This window comes from Sapajus apella, unplaced genomic scaffold, assembly GCF_009761245.1.
Source record: "Sapajus apella isolate SASKATOON/1434 unplaced genomic scaffold, GSC_monkey_1.0 scaffold40, whole genome shotgun sequence".
Taxonomy (NCBI): domain Eukaryota; kingdom Metazoa; phylum Chordata; class Mammalia; order Primates; family Cebidae; genus Sapajus; species Sapajus apella.
In genome coordinates this window covers 8,707,565-8,723,488 of record NW_022436980.1, presented here as the reverse complement: position 1 = coordinate 8,723,488, position 15,924 = coordinate 8,707,565, and the positions used below count along the sequence as shown (strand labels likewise).

Genomic DNA, 15,924 nt, shown 5'->3' with positions numbered 1-15,924 from the left:
CATGCCCTTACATCCCTGAAAATACCCAAAGCAACTGTCATACAAGTTTGTCCTAAAAAAGTTAGCATTTCAATTGTTGTCAACAGATTTTCCCGCCCTCTCTTTGCCTTCTTCCTATTTTTCTCTTCTGTTTTAAATAAGAATTTATTCACAGAATAAGGGATTATTTATAGATGCTAGCATGTATGTAAAACGGAAACCACAAAGTCTGCGGTTGTGGCATGAATTGTGCCTCTGAATTATGGCTCTGTAGTTTTAAGACCAGCATGAGTGAGAGGGAGTTTTCTGGTTATATCTGTGGCTTGAGACAGTAATTTAACTGCTAAGGCTCAGGTTCTTTATCAGGAATAGGGATTCTTTCACTGAGGGGTTGCATCCCTAACCCCCGCATACATCATATAAAAACATGTGTGTATGTGAATGTGCATTTTCTGCAAAGGGGGTGCACAGCTTTTAACAGAAATCCTAAAATGTAGGGGAAACAGGATCAGTGTTACATACAGACACAGTGGGTATTTTTGGATATCAAAATTTATTTACTGGAAATTTGAGACATCCTACACATTAAGTATATTACATTCATCAGATATTTTTACTCATTTTTTCGTTCTTAATTTACTTTTCACTGAGAAATCATAATTGTCTATCTTCTACTGGGTATCTTGAAGTACTCCCAAATGGCTCCCCCTGCTCAAAAATAATTCCCTTTTATAATCCCTCTTATAATTCCCTCTTATAAATCCCTGTTATAATTTCATTATAAGAATAACTTTCTTTGCTTAAGCATTTTGATAACTGTTTGGGACAGATAATGCTTTCACAGGACAAGGTTCAAACAAACATAACTTACCATGTCCTACTAAGAGTGTTTCAACCAATTTACTTCCACAATGGTCAAGCAGCCATGTGAAAAATTCTAGCATCAACTCATTGATTTGGTATTTCTACTTTGCTGGAGGACGGCTGGGTGACCCTGAATAACCAGCCGTATCAGCATGTTTTTTCCCATACATCATAAAAGATTTTTGTTTTTCTATTCTCTTTGATATCATTTATTAGGCATCTGTAATCGATGATTTGCCTACATTAGATGTAATCCTCCTGTTGATGGGTAAAGGAGCTGAGCCCCCACTAGCATGTTCAAAGTCACAGATGGAGGAAGAGAATCCGGATTTGAATGACTGATGACCTGTCTCTGGGGTCCACACTCTTTCCTCTAAGCCATGTTACATCTCATACAATATCCACTGCTGACATGATTACCTCCTTTTGAGGATCTTATCCTGGCCAAGGATCAGCTAGAGTTCCACGTGAAATAATTTTGCTAAAAGTAGGATGTTAGCAGAGGACAAGTTACTGAGATGCGGCTGGCTCTTTAGCTGAAGACCACCACCTGGCTGAAGGCCCTGCAAACCTGTGACACATTCAAGCTCAAGCCACGGGATTTCTCCTCATTTTGGCACTTGGCACATTTTAAATAGCAAAGTTATTTTGCTCTGGGTAACTTTGAGAAGAAAACAGTAACTAAACATAATGTACTAGGAGCCCTGTCACTTACCTGGTCAAAGGGCCTGTCTAGTAAACGTAATGTACCTATTGCTTAACAAACCTCTTTCAAAACAAACTATTTTAGCATCCCTAAAGTTAGGACAGTAGCCATGAGTTAAACAAAACAGCAAGTAGAAGACACAGGTGTGAATCCAGAAATAGTAGAATTTGCTAAATTGTCTTGGTCTCACTCATCCAATCTGTGATTTAATATTTTTATGCCGTTTTATTGGTGCCTGCTCTTATGCATCAGTAACCAAACACATTTCTGTTAAGTTTCCCTCAAACTATGATCATTTAGGGCAGGTGTCTGCAAACGTTTTTTCCACAAAGTGCCCAAGTATATTTATTTTGGCTCTTTAGGGCCTATTGTCCATGTCACAACTACTCAACTCTCCCACGGTTGAACAATCATAGATGGTAGGTAAACAAACTAGTGTAACTGTGTTCTGATAAATCTTTATCTATAAAAACAGTGAGTGGGGCGATTTGGCCTGTGAGTTATAGTTTGCTGATCCCTGGTTTAGAGGATAGATATAATTTGAGGAACACTAAAGAAAAGATAAGGGAAAGTAAATCATGAGGACACACAGAGGAATGCTTATCAAAGAAGGTGTAGATGTGTTCACTTCATGTGGACATTGTATTCATATTTTATACATATTATTAATTATATGCATTTAGTATATTGCAGAGGGCTTTCTATGTAGTCTACTGGAGGACTAAATTGGAAGTCAGTAGGAAATCAGACTCCAAATTAACTTTTGCCACTAACTTTAATGTATCATAGAGCAAATTATCCTCTCTCAGCCAAGAAAGGCTAGTGCGACTATGGGATCTCCAAGGATCGTTCTTCTTTATCATAGCCTGATGCTATAATTGTCTTATTAAGATTTCTAGGGAGAAATACAAAGTTAAAGATAAAATCATATAGGTTAAAATTATGTAACATCTGGCTTAGAGCATCTTGATTCAACTCACATAACAAACCAGACCATGGGGGCCAACAGGTCAAAGGACACTATGTAGAAGACATGGCTTAGACACATGGAGCGAGAGGAGCAACACAGGCTCCCATGGGGTGGGAGCTGAGCTGGAAGGCCACTGTAATGAGTAAACTCCCCCTTGGGCATACTTAGTATAATGAGTAAAGCTTCCTTTTGACTTCAGAAAACAATCATGGGAACATTTTATAAGAAGATCCCAGGTAGAAGAGTAGAACCCCTTGGGGTATGCATAGCTTTATAGCTCCTATCACTATATTCTCCAAACCATGTAGAACCAAAGATGGTTAGCTCTTTCTCAAATGGTGATGTTCAGGATAAATGGTTGATCTTAGATTTTGGCTTTTGCGTGCTATCTAAGAGGACTTGTGGTACACAAACTGTGCTCTGCAGGGAAAGGGTTGCTGTGGGAGATAAGCTAGAGGGACTTTGTTTCCCATCCCTGCTTCAGGCAGATCCCCCATCCCACCTTGTATTTGCTGGTGCTAAACAAATGCCAGTCTAACCACGTCACTATAAATGGGAAAACTGAGTCTCAGAAGGGGCCGCAAGTGGACGTGGCTGTTGCAGAAAGTGAGAGGAGATTCTGGGAGGCATGAGAAGTTCATATTCATCTTCTGAGGATGGGGCATGCCTAGGGGTAGAAGACATGTGTAGAAGTGAATACTCAGTCTCAGTTCCTCCTGGGGACTCTCTGGGTCTCTCAGCTTTGCAGGGAACATTCTCATAGTGCTCCTCAGCAGAGTTCCCTGATGGCCTTCTACAGAGGACCTGATGATTGATGAGGGTATAGCACAGCTCCTCTGAGTAGGTCTGGTCAACACAGTCCTGCTGGTCAAAGGAGAGGCATCATCAAGATTTGGCCTTTTGCCATGACCTTTACACTTCAGTCTCAACACAGGCTTGACCCTGGGTCAAGCCTGTCTTCTATGACGACCTCCTCCCCATCTCTTGGCCTTTTTTTTCTTTTATTTTTTGAGACGGAGTTTCGCTCTTGTTACCCAGGCTGGAGTGCAATGGCGTGATCTCGGCTCACCACAACCTCTGCCTCCTGGGTTCAGGCAATTCTCCTGCCTCAGCCTCCCGAGTAGCTGGGATTACAGGCACGCGCCACCACGGCCAGCTAATGTTTTGTATTTTTAGTAGAGATGGGGTTTCACCATGTTGACCAGGATGGTCTTGATCTCTTGACCTCGTGATCCACCCACCTCGGCCTCCCAAAGTGCTGGGATTACAGGCTTGAACCACTGCGCCCGGCAGGTGGCCTTTTTTTTCTAAATGGCTGCTCTACCCAGGCAGCAAGAGTGCCTACCGTATAGGGCCTACTCAGGTGCATCCTCTCTGCCCCTTGTTCCGGAGTGACCCCTAAGCACCTCATATAGTTTGAATATTCGTTCCCTGCAAATCCAGTGTTGAAATTTGGTTACCAGTGTTTGAGGTGGTGCCTAGTGAGAGGTGTTTTTGTTATGGGAGCAGATGTCTCCTGAATGACTTGGTGCCATCCTCGCAGTTAGGAGTGTACAGCCTGAAGAATCATGAGCCAAATAAACCTCTTTTCTTTATAAATTACTCAGCTTTGCATATTCCTTTATAGCAACATCAGTGGACTAAACACTACCCATATAATTCCCAATCTCAGGGCTCTGAGGATAGCCTATTCTCATAAAAAAGAATAATCTGGCTGGGCACGGTGGCTTACGCCCGTAATCCCAGCATTTTGAGAGGCCAAGGCGGGTGGATCACCTGAGGTCAGGAGTTTGAGACCAGCCTGGCCAACATGGTGAAACCCCATCTCTACTGAAAGCACAAAAATTAGCTGGGCGTGGTGGCAGGTGTCTATAATCCCAGCTACTCGGGAGGCTGAGGGTGGAGAATCACTTGAACCCGGGAGGCAGAGGTTGCAGTGAGCTGAGATCATGCCATCGCATGCCAGTCTGGGTGAGTTTTGGTTACGATATTTAATTACCCTATAGAGATACTTGCTTTATTAAATAGGGAAAGAACTCAAGGGAAGGTTTATGATGCAATATCATGAGATAAAAATCAAAGCAGCAAAGTACAGGGGGAAGAGCACGGATTTTGAAGTGAAACTTACTTTTGAATCCTGGCTCCGCCCCCTTGTTAGCTATCTGGCTTTGGGGGATTCTCACTTAATCACTCAGTTTTCTCATCTATAAAATGGGGGGATGAGATGCATAACAGTAGCAATATTCAAGGGTTGTTGTGATAGCTACATGAGTTGATGTGTGCAAAGCACTCAGCCTATTGTCTGCCATAAATGAAGTGGTCAGTTAAGTTCCTTTCAGGAAGTTATATGGCAGAGGTGACTGCTGCTCTGCCACCAGGCCCTGCTTATGACACCTGGGTTCACAAGCACTGACGTCTAAAGTCCTCCTCCATGTAAGTGTCAGAAAGGATCTCGGAGGCCAACTTCTTCTGCTATTTGGGATGTCTTCACTTCTATCATCATCTCAAAAAATAGGTTAGCTTAGAGATGTTCTTATTACCTGGATGGGAGTAGATGACATTCCTTTATCTGGAGAAAGAAAATACACTCAATGAATTTCAGGTAATGGGGAGATTTGAGAGGAGGAGCAGGGGAGACTAGAATATAAATAACTAAAAGGAACAGCTGGGATAGCTCTTCTCAGCCTATTCTGATCTACAGCACATCCCTGGGGAGTGACAGTGCATGTAAACAAGTCACAGCCAGGGAGCTGTGCCTAGTCTGAGAGGTGAGAGGGGGGAGACACATTTGGTTAGTCTTTGGATAGGAAATCACAGTTTCTCCCTCCAGCTCTCTTTCCCTCCTTCCCTAGCCCCACTCCTTCCTTAAACGAAATTTATTTTCATTCCTTACACAAATTCAGTGCCTCTGCATCAGGCACTGGGGAGGCAAAGAAGAATCAGAAACAGTCTCTGTCCTCAAGGGGCTCACAAGCTAGCACAGGATACAGACAAGGGAGTGTGAGAGGTCCATACTATGAAGCGAGGCCCATTGTTTCTGCTGTAGGTGACGGGATGCTGGTGGTGTGAAAGTTGGTGTTCAAGGAGTTTTGCAGAACAGGAAACTCTTAAGCCAAACATCCTATTCCTATACCTGCTGGCAGATAACAAAGAAGCTGGGCAATTTTTCAAAGCCTAGTTATAACCAAATGGCTCTGGCCATTCAGCAAAAAGGCAAACTGACACCCTTGCTATTCTCTTCCAAAGACACCAACTCCGTAAGCAAACATGTGCCCTTGTGTGAAAGTCTCCAGAGGAGGCTACCGTATAGTACATGGATTGACATTTTCTTGGTCCTCTCATCCTGGATTTCCACATCTCCATAAGCTCCTATGGCCATCTAAAACTTCCCTGATTATCACTATAAGAAAAGCAACTTCAGCATAGAGTTTCATCATCTGGTCTTATTTCTATCATGTTTTGTTCTGATGGAAATTGAGGTTCCCTGGGACCCACCATTCCCAGAGTGAAGTGGCTAGGGTCGGAGGGCTATGTCATTCACGTACACATCTTGCAGTGCTAGATTTTAAGATTCTATGTAGATGAACTAGGTTCTCCTCTTTAAGGGAGGCAAAGTCAAAACTCTTCCATTTTTCTTCTTCAGAAACACAATGGCCTGTCCTCAGGCTTACACTTTCTTATTTTTATTTTTAGGTGTGATACAATTCACCACACTCTCCTTTTAGAATTCTTCTCTCTCCTTAACTTCAATGCTTTTCTATCACCAGAGACTATTGCACCAGCCTCCTAAGTGATCTTCTGGTATCTGCTCTTGCCACCCCCTGCTGCAATTTGTTCTCTGCACAGCAACCTGGGTGATATCTTTAATACAAATCTAATCATACTCGCCCCTTGTGTAAAGCCAGTATCTCCTAGAGCTCTCAAGACAAAGATGAAAATCTTTGGGGCCGGGCGCGGTGGCTCAAGCCTGTAATCCCAGCACTTTGGGAGGCCGAGGCGGGTGGATCACGAGGTCAAGAGATCGAGACCATCCTGGTCAACATGGTGAAACCCCGTCTCTACTAAAAATACAAAAAATTAGCTGGGCATGGTGGCGCGTGCCTGTAGTCCCAGCTGCTCAGGAGGCTGAGGCAGGAGAATTGCCTGAACCCAGGAGGCGGAGGTTGCAGTGAGCCAAGATCGCGCCATTGCACTCCAGCCTGGGTAACAAGAGCGAAACTCCGTCTCAAAAAAAAAAAAAAAAAAAAAAAAAGAAAATCTTTAACTTGGCCAGGAGGCCCCACCCCTTCCCTATCCCAGGATGGCTTTCTTGCACTTTCTTGTAAGTGCCTTTCTCCTCCATCTTTTGTATCCCTGCCCCCAGTTACTGCCTCTATCCTCCAGGCCTCAGGCACTAACTGAGGAATATGGAGATTAATGAGCCAATTCCTGCTTCAATGAGCTCACCATCTAGTGAGGAAAAAACACATGCCATTGGATACATTGCCGCAAAATGTGTAGATCTTATAATTGAAATATGCCCAAGGGTCTTTGGGAGCATGGAGAAGAAGCAGTTTGGAAATATAAGTCTTATCAAAAAGTGAAAATGATAGGAAATCAACAACTTACTTTCGTTTTGCGAATCTTGCCTCTTTTCAAAAGTGCGTATTTTTTTCCTGTAAAAGCAAAGCAAATTGCTTTAATATTCAGAAACTCTCAAAGGAAATTATACAAACCTATAAAACTTATTTTAACTCTTTGTTAAAGTTATATGCCTTTTATAATACCTCCTTCAACATACATGAGTTAAATAAAAAAGAAAAAAGTAAAAGATGAGGCCAAGTAGAAATATATTCCTTTGTCTCTCTCTCTGTGTCTCTCTCTCTCTCTCTTTCTCCTCCCCTCTCTCTTTTCTAAATCTGATAGAGAATTGATTTATAGATGGGGAAATATGATGTTATCATAGGTTACATTTTTGGAGACTTTTTTTTCTAACAAAGTACTAATTTCTGTTATATCATGTGCATGAAGGATCCAGGGTTATTTTCTTTTTTTTTTTCTTTTTTTTTTTTTCCATTTATTTATTTTATTGCATTTTAGGTTTTGGGGTACATGTGAAGAACATGCAAAATTGCTGCATAGGAACACACGTGGCAGTGTGATTTGCTGCCTTCCTCCCCATCACCTACATCTGGCATTTCTCCCCTTGCTATCTCTCCCCAGATCCAGGGTTATTTTCAATCTCAATTCTAATCTATGATCTCCAAAACAAACAAATAAACACACTCTTCCCATAAGGGGACACTGTATAAAAGACCCCCTGAAAAAAATGCAATATAAATATAATGGAAAACCACCATCATTTCAGTAGACAGGGACATCTGCTGTGTGGGTGACCATATGTCCTGGTTTGCCTCAGTCTGGTTAAGGTCATTATCAATCACTTAGCAAGCTTTAACTATTTTTAGCATCCCTTTCACTCTCAAATGTATCTTAGTTTGGATGATAAATTATATGATCACCCCGACTATACATTCTATATGCAAGGGATAGAAATATGTGCTTCGGAACACACAGACTCAGATTTGCAGCGTGAAAAACAGGCGTCTTTTTTCTATGTTAGTAGCTAGTTTCATCTTTGCTTCTGAGGCTTTCCTGTTTGAGGAGAGCATGCCACCCATGAGCCTATTGTTCCTGTTTCTCATCAAATTGGAAGGATTGCTTCCCTGATTGACTCTCAGGTGATTTCATCTGGGCTAGTGACAGGATTCCGCTGTGGCCACAGACAGCAGGGAGTTCACAAGTAACTTAACGGCAAATACCACGTTGAAACCACACTTAGGGAAATAACTCCTAAAAACAACTGTCCACTTACCATGGAAGGCAGAAACGCCCTTCAGCGAGGTGGTGATCCCAGCATCTAAAATACCCAAGAGAGATGGCAAATCATAAAATTGATTCCTACAACTTTGTTAAGGTGACTCCTTTCATTTTGCCCTTTCTGTGGAAAACCTTTTCTCTCCGCAAGCGTGTTTCATCCTAGGTAACTTGGACACATCTTTCATGGTAGTATGCCTTTGTCCTCCTAGGATGGAGATGATACTATCAAATTCCTAATCAGGAAAAGAGCTTTCTGCCATGTTCCCAGCGAAGGGAAAATGTTTCCTCACCCTCAATTCTGGTGATTGACTTGGTTCCCTTGTAATAAAGAACACATAAACGTTATCTCCAGGAAATCAAGATACAAATGTAGAAATTTTAGAAATCATTTTTTTCAGGCATGGGTTAGGCAATATCTGTATAGCATTTTACTGCACTCTGAATTTCTCCAGTTTACAGTATATTGCAATCATTTGCTCACTTGTCTATAATCTACACTAGAATGTGAGCTTCACAAAGCTGGGGGCCATACTGACCTTGTTCATCATCGTATGTGTTGCCAGTGATGTCTGGCACACATTAAGTGAGTTTTCAATAAATATTTAATGAAGATATGAATACAGAATGAATAGCCAAGGACAGAGCAACTCTGATGCAGGAGATCAGCAAGTCTACCACCTCGACTTCAACGATATAGTTAAATAACAGGACTTCTGTCTCTCATAGCACAAAGGCTTAGAATCTCCCTGCAGTCAGACATCTAGGTTAATGTCTAAGTATCATTCTGTACATCTTTCTGAATTTGAGGCATAGTCAATTACCTACATGGTTGAATGTGAAAGCCCTTTATAAAGTTGCACATGTATCAGTTACAGTATGTCAAAACCTTTGGAAAACACCATCCCAAAATGTCCCCCAGTGAGCTTTCCCATGGCATCAGGAGGAGCAGTGGAGGAGAGGCTGACTGCATCGTGACCTTGGCTGTGGCCGCCTGCTCGACTGAGCATTCTGACAGCCTCTAAGATCTATGCGTCATCGTCAAAGCCTTTGGATTCCAGAGGCACGGCAGCAGCCCTTCCTCTTCTTTAGGTTACCTTCAATATGCTCCAAGCCATTTGTTTATATCTCTGCTTTATTGCTAAGGAAACATCATAAGAAAACTACTGAATCACACCAAAGCGAACAAATCAGGTTCACTGAGGAAAATGAGTGAGATGGGAAGAGGAGGATCATTTTGAGAGATGGTCTCTGAACTCCTGAGGTCACAGTTTTAAACCTATAAAAGAGGATATATGTATACTGCTTACCCATGGAGTTATAAGGATAAGATGAGGTTAAATACGAGCAAAAACTATTTGCAAGCTGGCTGTTATTCTACTAGACTTTTCTGCAATTTATTCTTGGATTTCAACATGGTTGTTTTGGTGTGAAATGGGTTCAGACAGCCTCCATGAAGCAAACCAGACAAATCTCTATAACCTTAGGCTGCATGTCAGCACCTTGAGGTATCTGTCTCTTTCACAAAGCCTTCTCTGGCTTTCTGGTCTACCCAGTCTCTCCCTTGTTATAATGCCATGGCCCTTCTGATTTATCATTTGAACTGTATGCTTTAACATGTGCCCAACGATACCCCCCAAAATATATAATTCTCAACTTGCCCTGAAAAAATGCATTCTGTTGGGAGGAATCTCTGGGTCTGCAGCCCCTAACATGGGCATTGGTGTTAAAAATAACAACAGTGCTTGCGTTTTTAATTGCTCCTCTTTCAAAATCTCCTCCTGAAACCACGTGAAAAGCACGGTAACTTTACAGGCCACAGAACAACTGACCTTGTCACCCCTTGGGATTCTTGGACCCTGGAACATTAGTTCCTGTTAGAGACAAGCTGCCTCTGAAAACCCCCTCGGAGCAGGCTAATGCCTTTCCCCTCTGCTGCTCTGCAGCAGCTGCATTCCTGAACCCCTACCTAGGCGCCGCAGCAAGGCTGCCAAACGTGCTACCATTAAGCGAAGCCTGATTAGGGACTTCTGGTAGCTTGAGGGAGGACAGGGAAAACATATGTTGGTTACCCGTACTTGTAAATTTCTGTTTGACCCATATCTGTAAAAAATCCTGGTTTCTCTTTTTTTTAAAAAAAACTGCCACCACAAAAGTCCCAGGGTGATGTATTATAGTTCTGTTACAAGTTAACAAACTCTCTCTGTGCTTGTCACCAGCAGGTAGATTACCTCAGTCCTGAAACTCCCTTATGCCCCTCCCACCCCCACATAACACCACAAACTCCTTACAAGCCCCTGTCTTGTAAGCTCGGGGCTGCCTCCTCTGATTGTTACAAAGCAGCCCAGTAGGTTAATAAAACTTGCTTGCCTGACTCTGGGTCTATTCGTCTTTCTCTTGGCCAAACTTACAGCTCTGTACTTTAATTATTCCTTTCCTTAGAGAGAATTCTTTAGGGCTGGACATTTGAAAGGTGTGTTCAAAAAGAATTAATGAGCAGCAACAGGGCGATCACAATGGTCTCTCCCCTAACTTTCTAAAAATTCTCGTAACGTGGGGGATGTGGTCACCTCAGAAATAGATGCCGACAGCTTAAAATAAAATGGCTAGGGTGGAGGTTGAGCAGGGCGAAGGTACCTGAGATAGACAAACAAAAGGACAACAGGAAACAAGACCCCTTATTTGATAACGAGGCATAACAGGGACAAACAGGGCCTTAGTTCCTGTTGCTTGGAGTTACATTAGCTTCCAGCAAAGTAGCACATCGCCTTCTTAAAGTTTTCAAACATTTTTGTCCTGTCTTTGCATTTGCTACTATTGCAACTGACGCCGGTCTGAACAGGGCCCTCTCTCGCTGGGATGTGAAGTTCAGGACTTCACGCTCTTCATTCTCCCTGGGCAAAGGCTGGGAGGAGTCTGGTTGACTTTGCTCTCACCTGGATGTTCTCTGTTTGGGGCTTTGCATTCTCAGATTCCAAGGCACCTCTTGAGTGTTCTGTTGCCACCTGAAATTCAACATATGAGAAACAGGCTAAGTATTTCCTAACCAGGCCTGCCACTTCTTTTCATAATTTTTACAAATTTCCTCTTTTCTGCTATTTGTGTGTAACTCTGAAATTGCCTGGTTACCCTCACACATGTTAATACTCCTTGCTCAAGTACATGCCACAGGCTGCCTTTGTGCTGACATGCTCTCCATGGCCACAGCGACAGCCCACCGATGTCCTCCAGCTGCCATGAACAAGCGATCCTAAGTCTGTTTTTCAAATATTCAGGGATCCTCATCATGACCCTGAGAGTGTCTGTCCAGAGAGAGGCCCGAGGTTCTCAGCTATCATGATCTCTGGTGCAGTTCCATGAGCTGTATGCAAGTAATGGGGAAGGGTACTGGCTTTGTCTCGTGTAAATCGCACCGTATTTCACAGAAAGCATGGAGGCAGAGAACAAGGGATAGAAGGATTGAATAAAGAAAATAAACTGGTTCATTGTTTGGGATAGATTGCTGCATATCCATCTTTCCATTTGTTGGGGAGTGGGGGTATGAGGATAAAGAAACTAACAAACATTACTTACTATATGCCAGTCATTTTATGTGTTCTATTTCATTTAATACCAGAATAAATCCATACGGTAGACATTATCATTTTATTTTTTTATACCGATGAGGGAAGTGAGGCCCAAAATGCTAGGCAACGGGTCTGAGGACCCACAACCACTAAGGGGGAAAAGCTGGGTTTGCAGCTGGCAGGTCCCTTCCTCTGAGACTGAGCTCCTCTCATGAAGTAACGAGTGTCATTCTATCCTGTGGAAAATTTCCCTAGCTTCTTAGCTTATTTGGTCTGGAGAGACGTGATGGGGGGTGGTGTGCTGATTGGATGATAACTGGGTGTTAGGATGACGTTGAAAATTAGATACCAGTATATATAAGACTTTTGAATATGTTAAGGGAAACATTTTATTTAATTATTTTAATTAATATATTTTTCAGACTGGGTCTCATTTTGTTGCTCAGGCTGGCCTCAAACTCCTGGGGTCAAGCAGTCCTCCTGCCTCAGCCTCCTGAGTAGCTGGAACTATGGGTGCATGCCATTGCACTTGGTTCAAGAGAGACTTTTTAAATCATCATAGAAATAAAGATGTTGGGCAAACCGATCAAGTATTTTGAAAAAAATTTATATTTGGCACAATATATTGAACATATATTGTCAAATGTATAATAATAAAATCAAAACTTATATGGGCAAATTTGTCTCATCTTAGGATAAACAAAGAATTTTAAGCATAAATACAATGGCAGAAACCAAAAAGCTTTCTAGATTTAAAATTCAATTTTCTTTAAAATATAATAAAAACGGCCGGGCGCGGTGGCTCAAGCCTGTAATCCCAGCACTTTGGGAGGCCGAGGCGGGTGGATCACGAGGTCAAGAGATCGAGACCATCCTGGTCAACATGGTGAAACGCCGTCTCTACTAAAAATACAAAAAATTAGCTGGGCATGGTGGCGCGTGCCTGTAATCCCAGCTACTCAGGAGGCTGAGGCAGGAGAATTGCCTGAACCCAGGAGGTGGAGGTTGCGGTGAGCCGAGATCGCGCCATTGCACTCCAGCCTGGGTAACAAGAGTGAAACTCTGTCTCAAAAATAAATAAATAAATAAATATAATAATAATAAACCCAAAACCATAAGAAGTCCAAATAGCATAAGATGTGTGTACCTTGGAAAAAGTTTTTTTCTTATATAAAACAAAATTTTATAGTAAAAAAAAAAATTTAAGTTTTTTTTGGGACATTTATGAGAATGGACTGATTTCTTCAAAAACAAATAGTTTTTACTATCAATAAAACAGAATAAATCAAAATAAAAATGGGCAAAAAACATTACTGGCTCTTCACAGGTGAAGAAATACAAACGGCTAATGAATACAGACATTTAAATAAGCAGAATGTATCCAATGTTATTAGTAGTTATAAATGCAATTACCATTTTTTTGTTAGAATTTCTGTATTTTCCAATTTTGTTATTACAAATACATAGTAAGGTCATAATTTTTAACCCTACACCAAAGTTCTAAAAAACAAATTCCATGTGTGACTTCAATCAGGACTTTCCAACTCATATCATTTCTGTATTTATTTGTTTTCTCAGGACGATAATTTCTTTGTTTTCAGTCAATGATCTACCACTTATTAAGTTCCTGTGATGTGCCAGAAACAATTCCAGGAACCAGGAATTCAAAAATAAATAAGAAATAATCACTACATTTGAGCAGCTCACATCTAGTAATAGAAATAGCAATTTATGCAATTGTTAGAACAATGCTAGAGCAGAAGATTGACAAGGGACTGTGAGGTCCCAGGGTAGAGAAGTCTCAGATAGCGTGATTCTTAGGAAGGGACCTGAGATATTCCACAGGGCCACCAATCCTCTTTTCGGCAAGTAGTCAGAAGTGGGCTACCAATTTTTGCCTGTGTTCCACTCTCCAGTGACATGAACTGAGACCTGGGATTCCAGACATAACCCTGTGAAAACCCCCCACTGGCTGGCTTACTCTCTCTAGACTGCTCCATTTTTTTTTTTTTTTTTTTTTTGTTTGAGACGGAGTTTCACTCATGTTACCCAGGCTGGAGTGCAATGGCGCGATCTCGGCTCACCGCAACCTCCGCCTCCTGGGTTCAGGCAATTCTCCTGCCTCAGCCTCCTGAGTAGCTGGGATTACAGGCACGCACCACCATGCCCAGCTAATTTTTTGTATTTTTAGTAGAGACGGGGTTTCACCATGTTGACCAGGATGGTCTCGACCTCTTGACCTCGTGATCCACCGGCCTCGGCCTCCCAAAGTGCTGGGATTACAGGCGTGAGCCACCGCGCCCGGCTGACTGCACCATTTTATATCCCAGACATTACCTTGTCTTTGGTGGCACTAGTTTTTTGTTTTTGTTTTTTTTTTTTTTTACAATGGTTACCTTGTTATTAAGGAAGATGATGGTCAAAAAAAGAAAACAGAAAATATCTTCTAATTTTGAACGCTACTTTGTGTCAGGCACTATGCTAGCACCATACACACTAGAACTGTCTAACGTAGATACTGTATTATATTATTCCTACTTAAAATAAAGAAGCTGAGGTCCAGAAAAGTAAATCTAAGTTCTCTGCCTGTTTAATTTAGATGCCCTCTGCTTACTTGCTTGCAGGGAGTGCACACCAAAGGAAGTCTCAAGGTGGCAGGAAGCTTGCTATTTATTTCAAAGTTAAAATAGTGGCTGAACGGTGGTGGTGATTTTGATCTCCTTGTGGAACATTAAGAGCTCAGGAGAGCATCTCCTTCCCAGGCCTTCAGAAAGTTGTTTCATTTCTTAGATGGTAACCTATTATACGAACCGTCCTTGGTAAAGTCTTTCTACCTTTCAGCTATTCTCCATCAACTTCTCACTGTGATTCTTGGGAGAGGGCAAAACCTATGAGAAATTTAACGCGGCATCTGGCACAGAATAGGCACTGAAGCCTTGGCAGTTTCCTTACCCAACTACTTTCTACCCCAACTTAGTGTGCTGGCTGTAACTAACTTTCTTTTTCTCTTCCTTGCTGCATTGGCCTGTCCCATCTCCTCTGCTCTCCCATAGGGAGTCTAGACTTACCTGCTTTCTCTCAGCAGACAGTTTCCCATTTTCGCAGTCCTGTCAGGGCCTCCCCCTCTGTCCCTTTGTCACTTCCTTCTTGCCCTGTGCTCTGACAGGGCAACTCCTGACTTAAAGAAAGGGCTGTGTGGCTCTGGCCACCCGTGCAGGCACAGCAGAAAGGAGAAGGGTGTCTTTGCAGGGGGAGGAAGAGGCCGGGGGAGGAGTGTTAGAGGCACACATGTGCAGAATGTCCTAACATGTCAGTGCCTGAATGAACCTGGCTGTTGGCCATAACCAGCAACTACCCGTCAATGAGAGCTTCAAACCTCTGGGGAATTTCAGGTCTGAAATTACAGATGGGCCATGGGAGTTTTTCTACTGCAGCTATTTACGTTTATTAAATCATGTTGTCTTCTTAGAAAAGTCAGGAGGTTACAACAAAAAGTCAAGCCACAGACCTATAGAAAATATGGTATCAACAACTCTCAAATGTGAAAAGAAACATCTGATAAAAAAAATCATCAAAATATTTTAACAGACATTTCACCAAAGGAACTATGCAGATGAATATTAAAAGACGCTAAACATTGTAGTCATTAGGGAAATGTAAATCCATAATGGAACACTTTTACACACTTATTACAATGGCTATAAAACTCTGACAATATCAAGTCCTGACAAGGTACACAGAGCAACTGGAAGTCTCAACCATTGCTGATGAGAATGCAGAATGACAGCCTTTTTGGAAAGAAGTGATAAGGATAGGCCGGGCGTGGTGGCTCAAGCCTGTAATCCCAGCACTTTGGGAGGCCGAGGCGGGTGGATCACGAGGTCAAGAGATCGAGACCATCCTGGTCAACATGGTGAAATCCCGTCTCTACTAAAAATACAAAAAATTAGCTGGGCATGGTGGCGCGTGCCTGTAATCCCAGC

The 15,924-nt window shown here is 42.2% G+C and overlaps 1 protein-coding gene across 3 annotated transcripts; it reads right to left on the bottom strand.

The window, feature by feature from the left end:
* Positions 1-514: 514 nt before the first annotated feature.
* Positions 515-15,316, bottom strand: GCSAM (germinal center associated signaling and motility). 3 transcript variants are annotated; one of them, XM_032299107.1, is made up of 6 exons: positions 15,010-15,306; positions 11,312-11,380; positions 8,374-8,418; positions 7,128-7,174; positions 5,060-5,088; positions 515-3,383 (listed from the first exon to the last, which is right to left on the bottom strand). In XM_032299107.1, exons 1-6 carry the CDS (start codon positions 15,036-15,038, stop codon positions 3,066-3,068), a joined length of 537 nt encoding a protein of 178 aa, XP_032154998.1. In that variant the 5' UTR covers positions 15,039-15,306; the 3' UTR covers positions 515-3,065. The 3 variants fall into 3 exon arrangements, with proteins under 3 accessions (XP_032154998.1, XP_032154999.1, XP_032155002.1); XM_032299108.1 differs by having other exon boundaries at positions 515-3,380; positions 15,010-15,296; XM_032299111.1 differs by lacking the exon at positions 11,312-11,380 and having other exon boundaries at positions 15,010-15,316.
* Between the last annotated feature and the right edge of the window lie 608 nt (positions 15,317-15,924).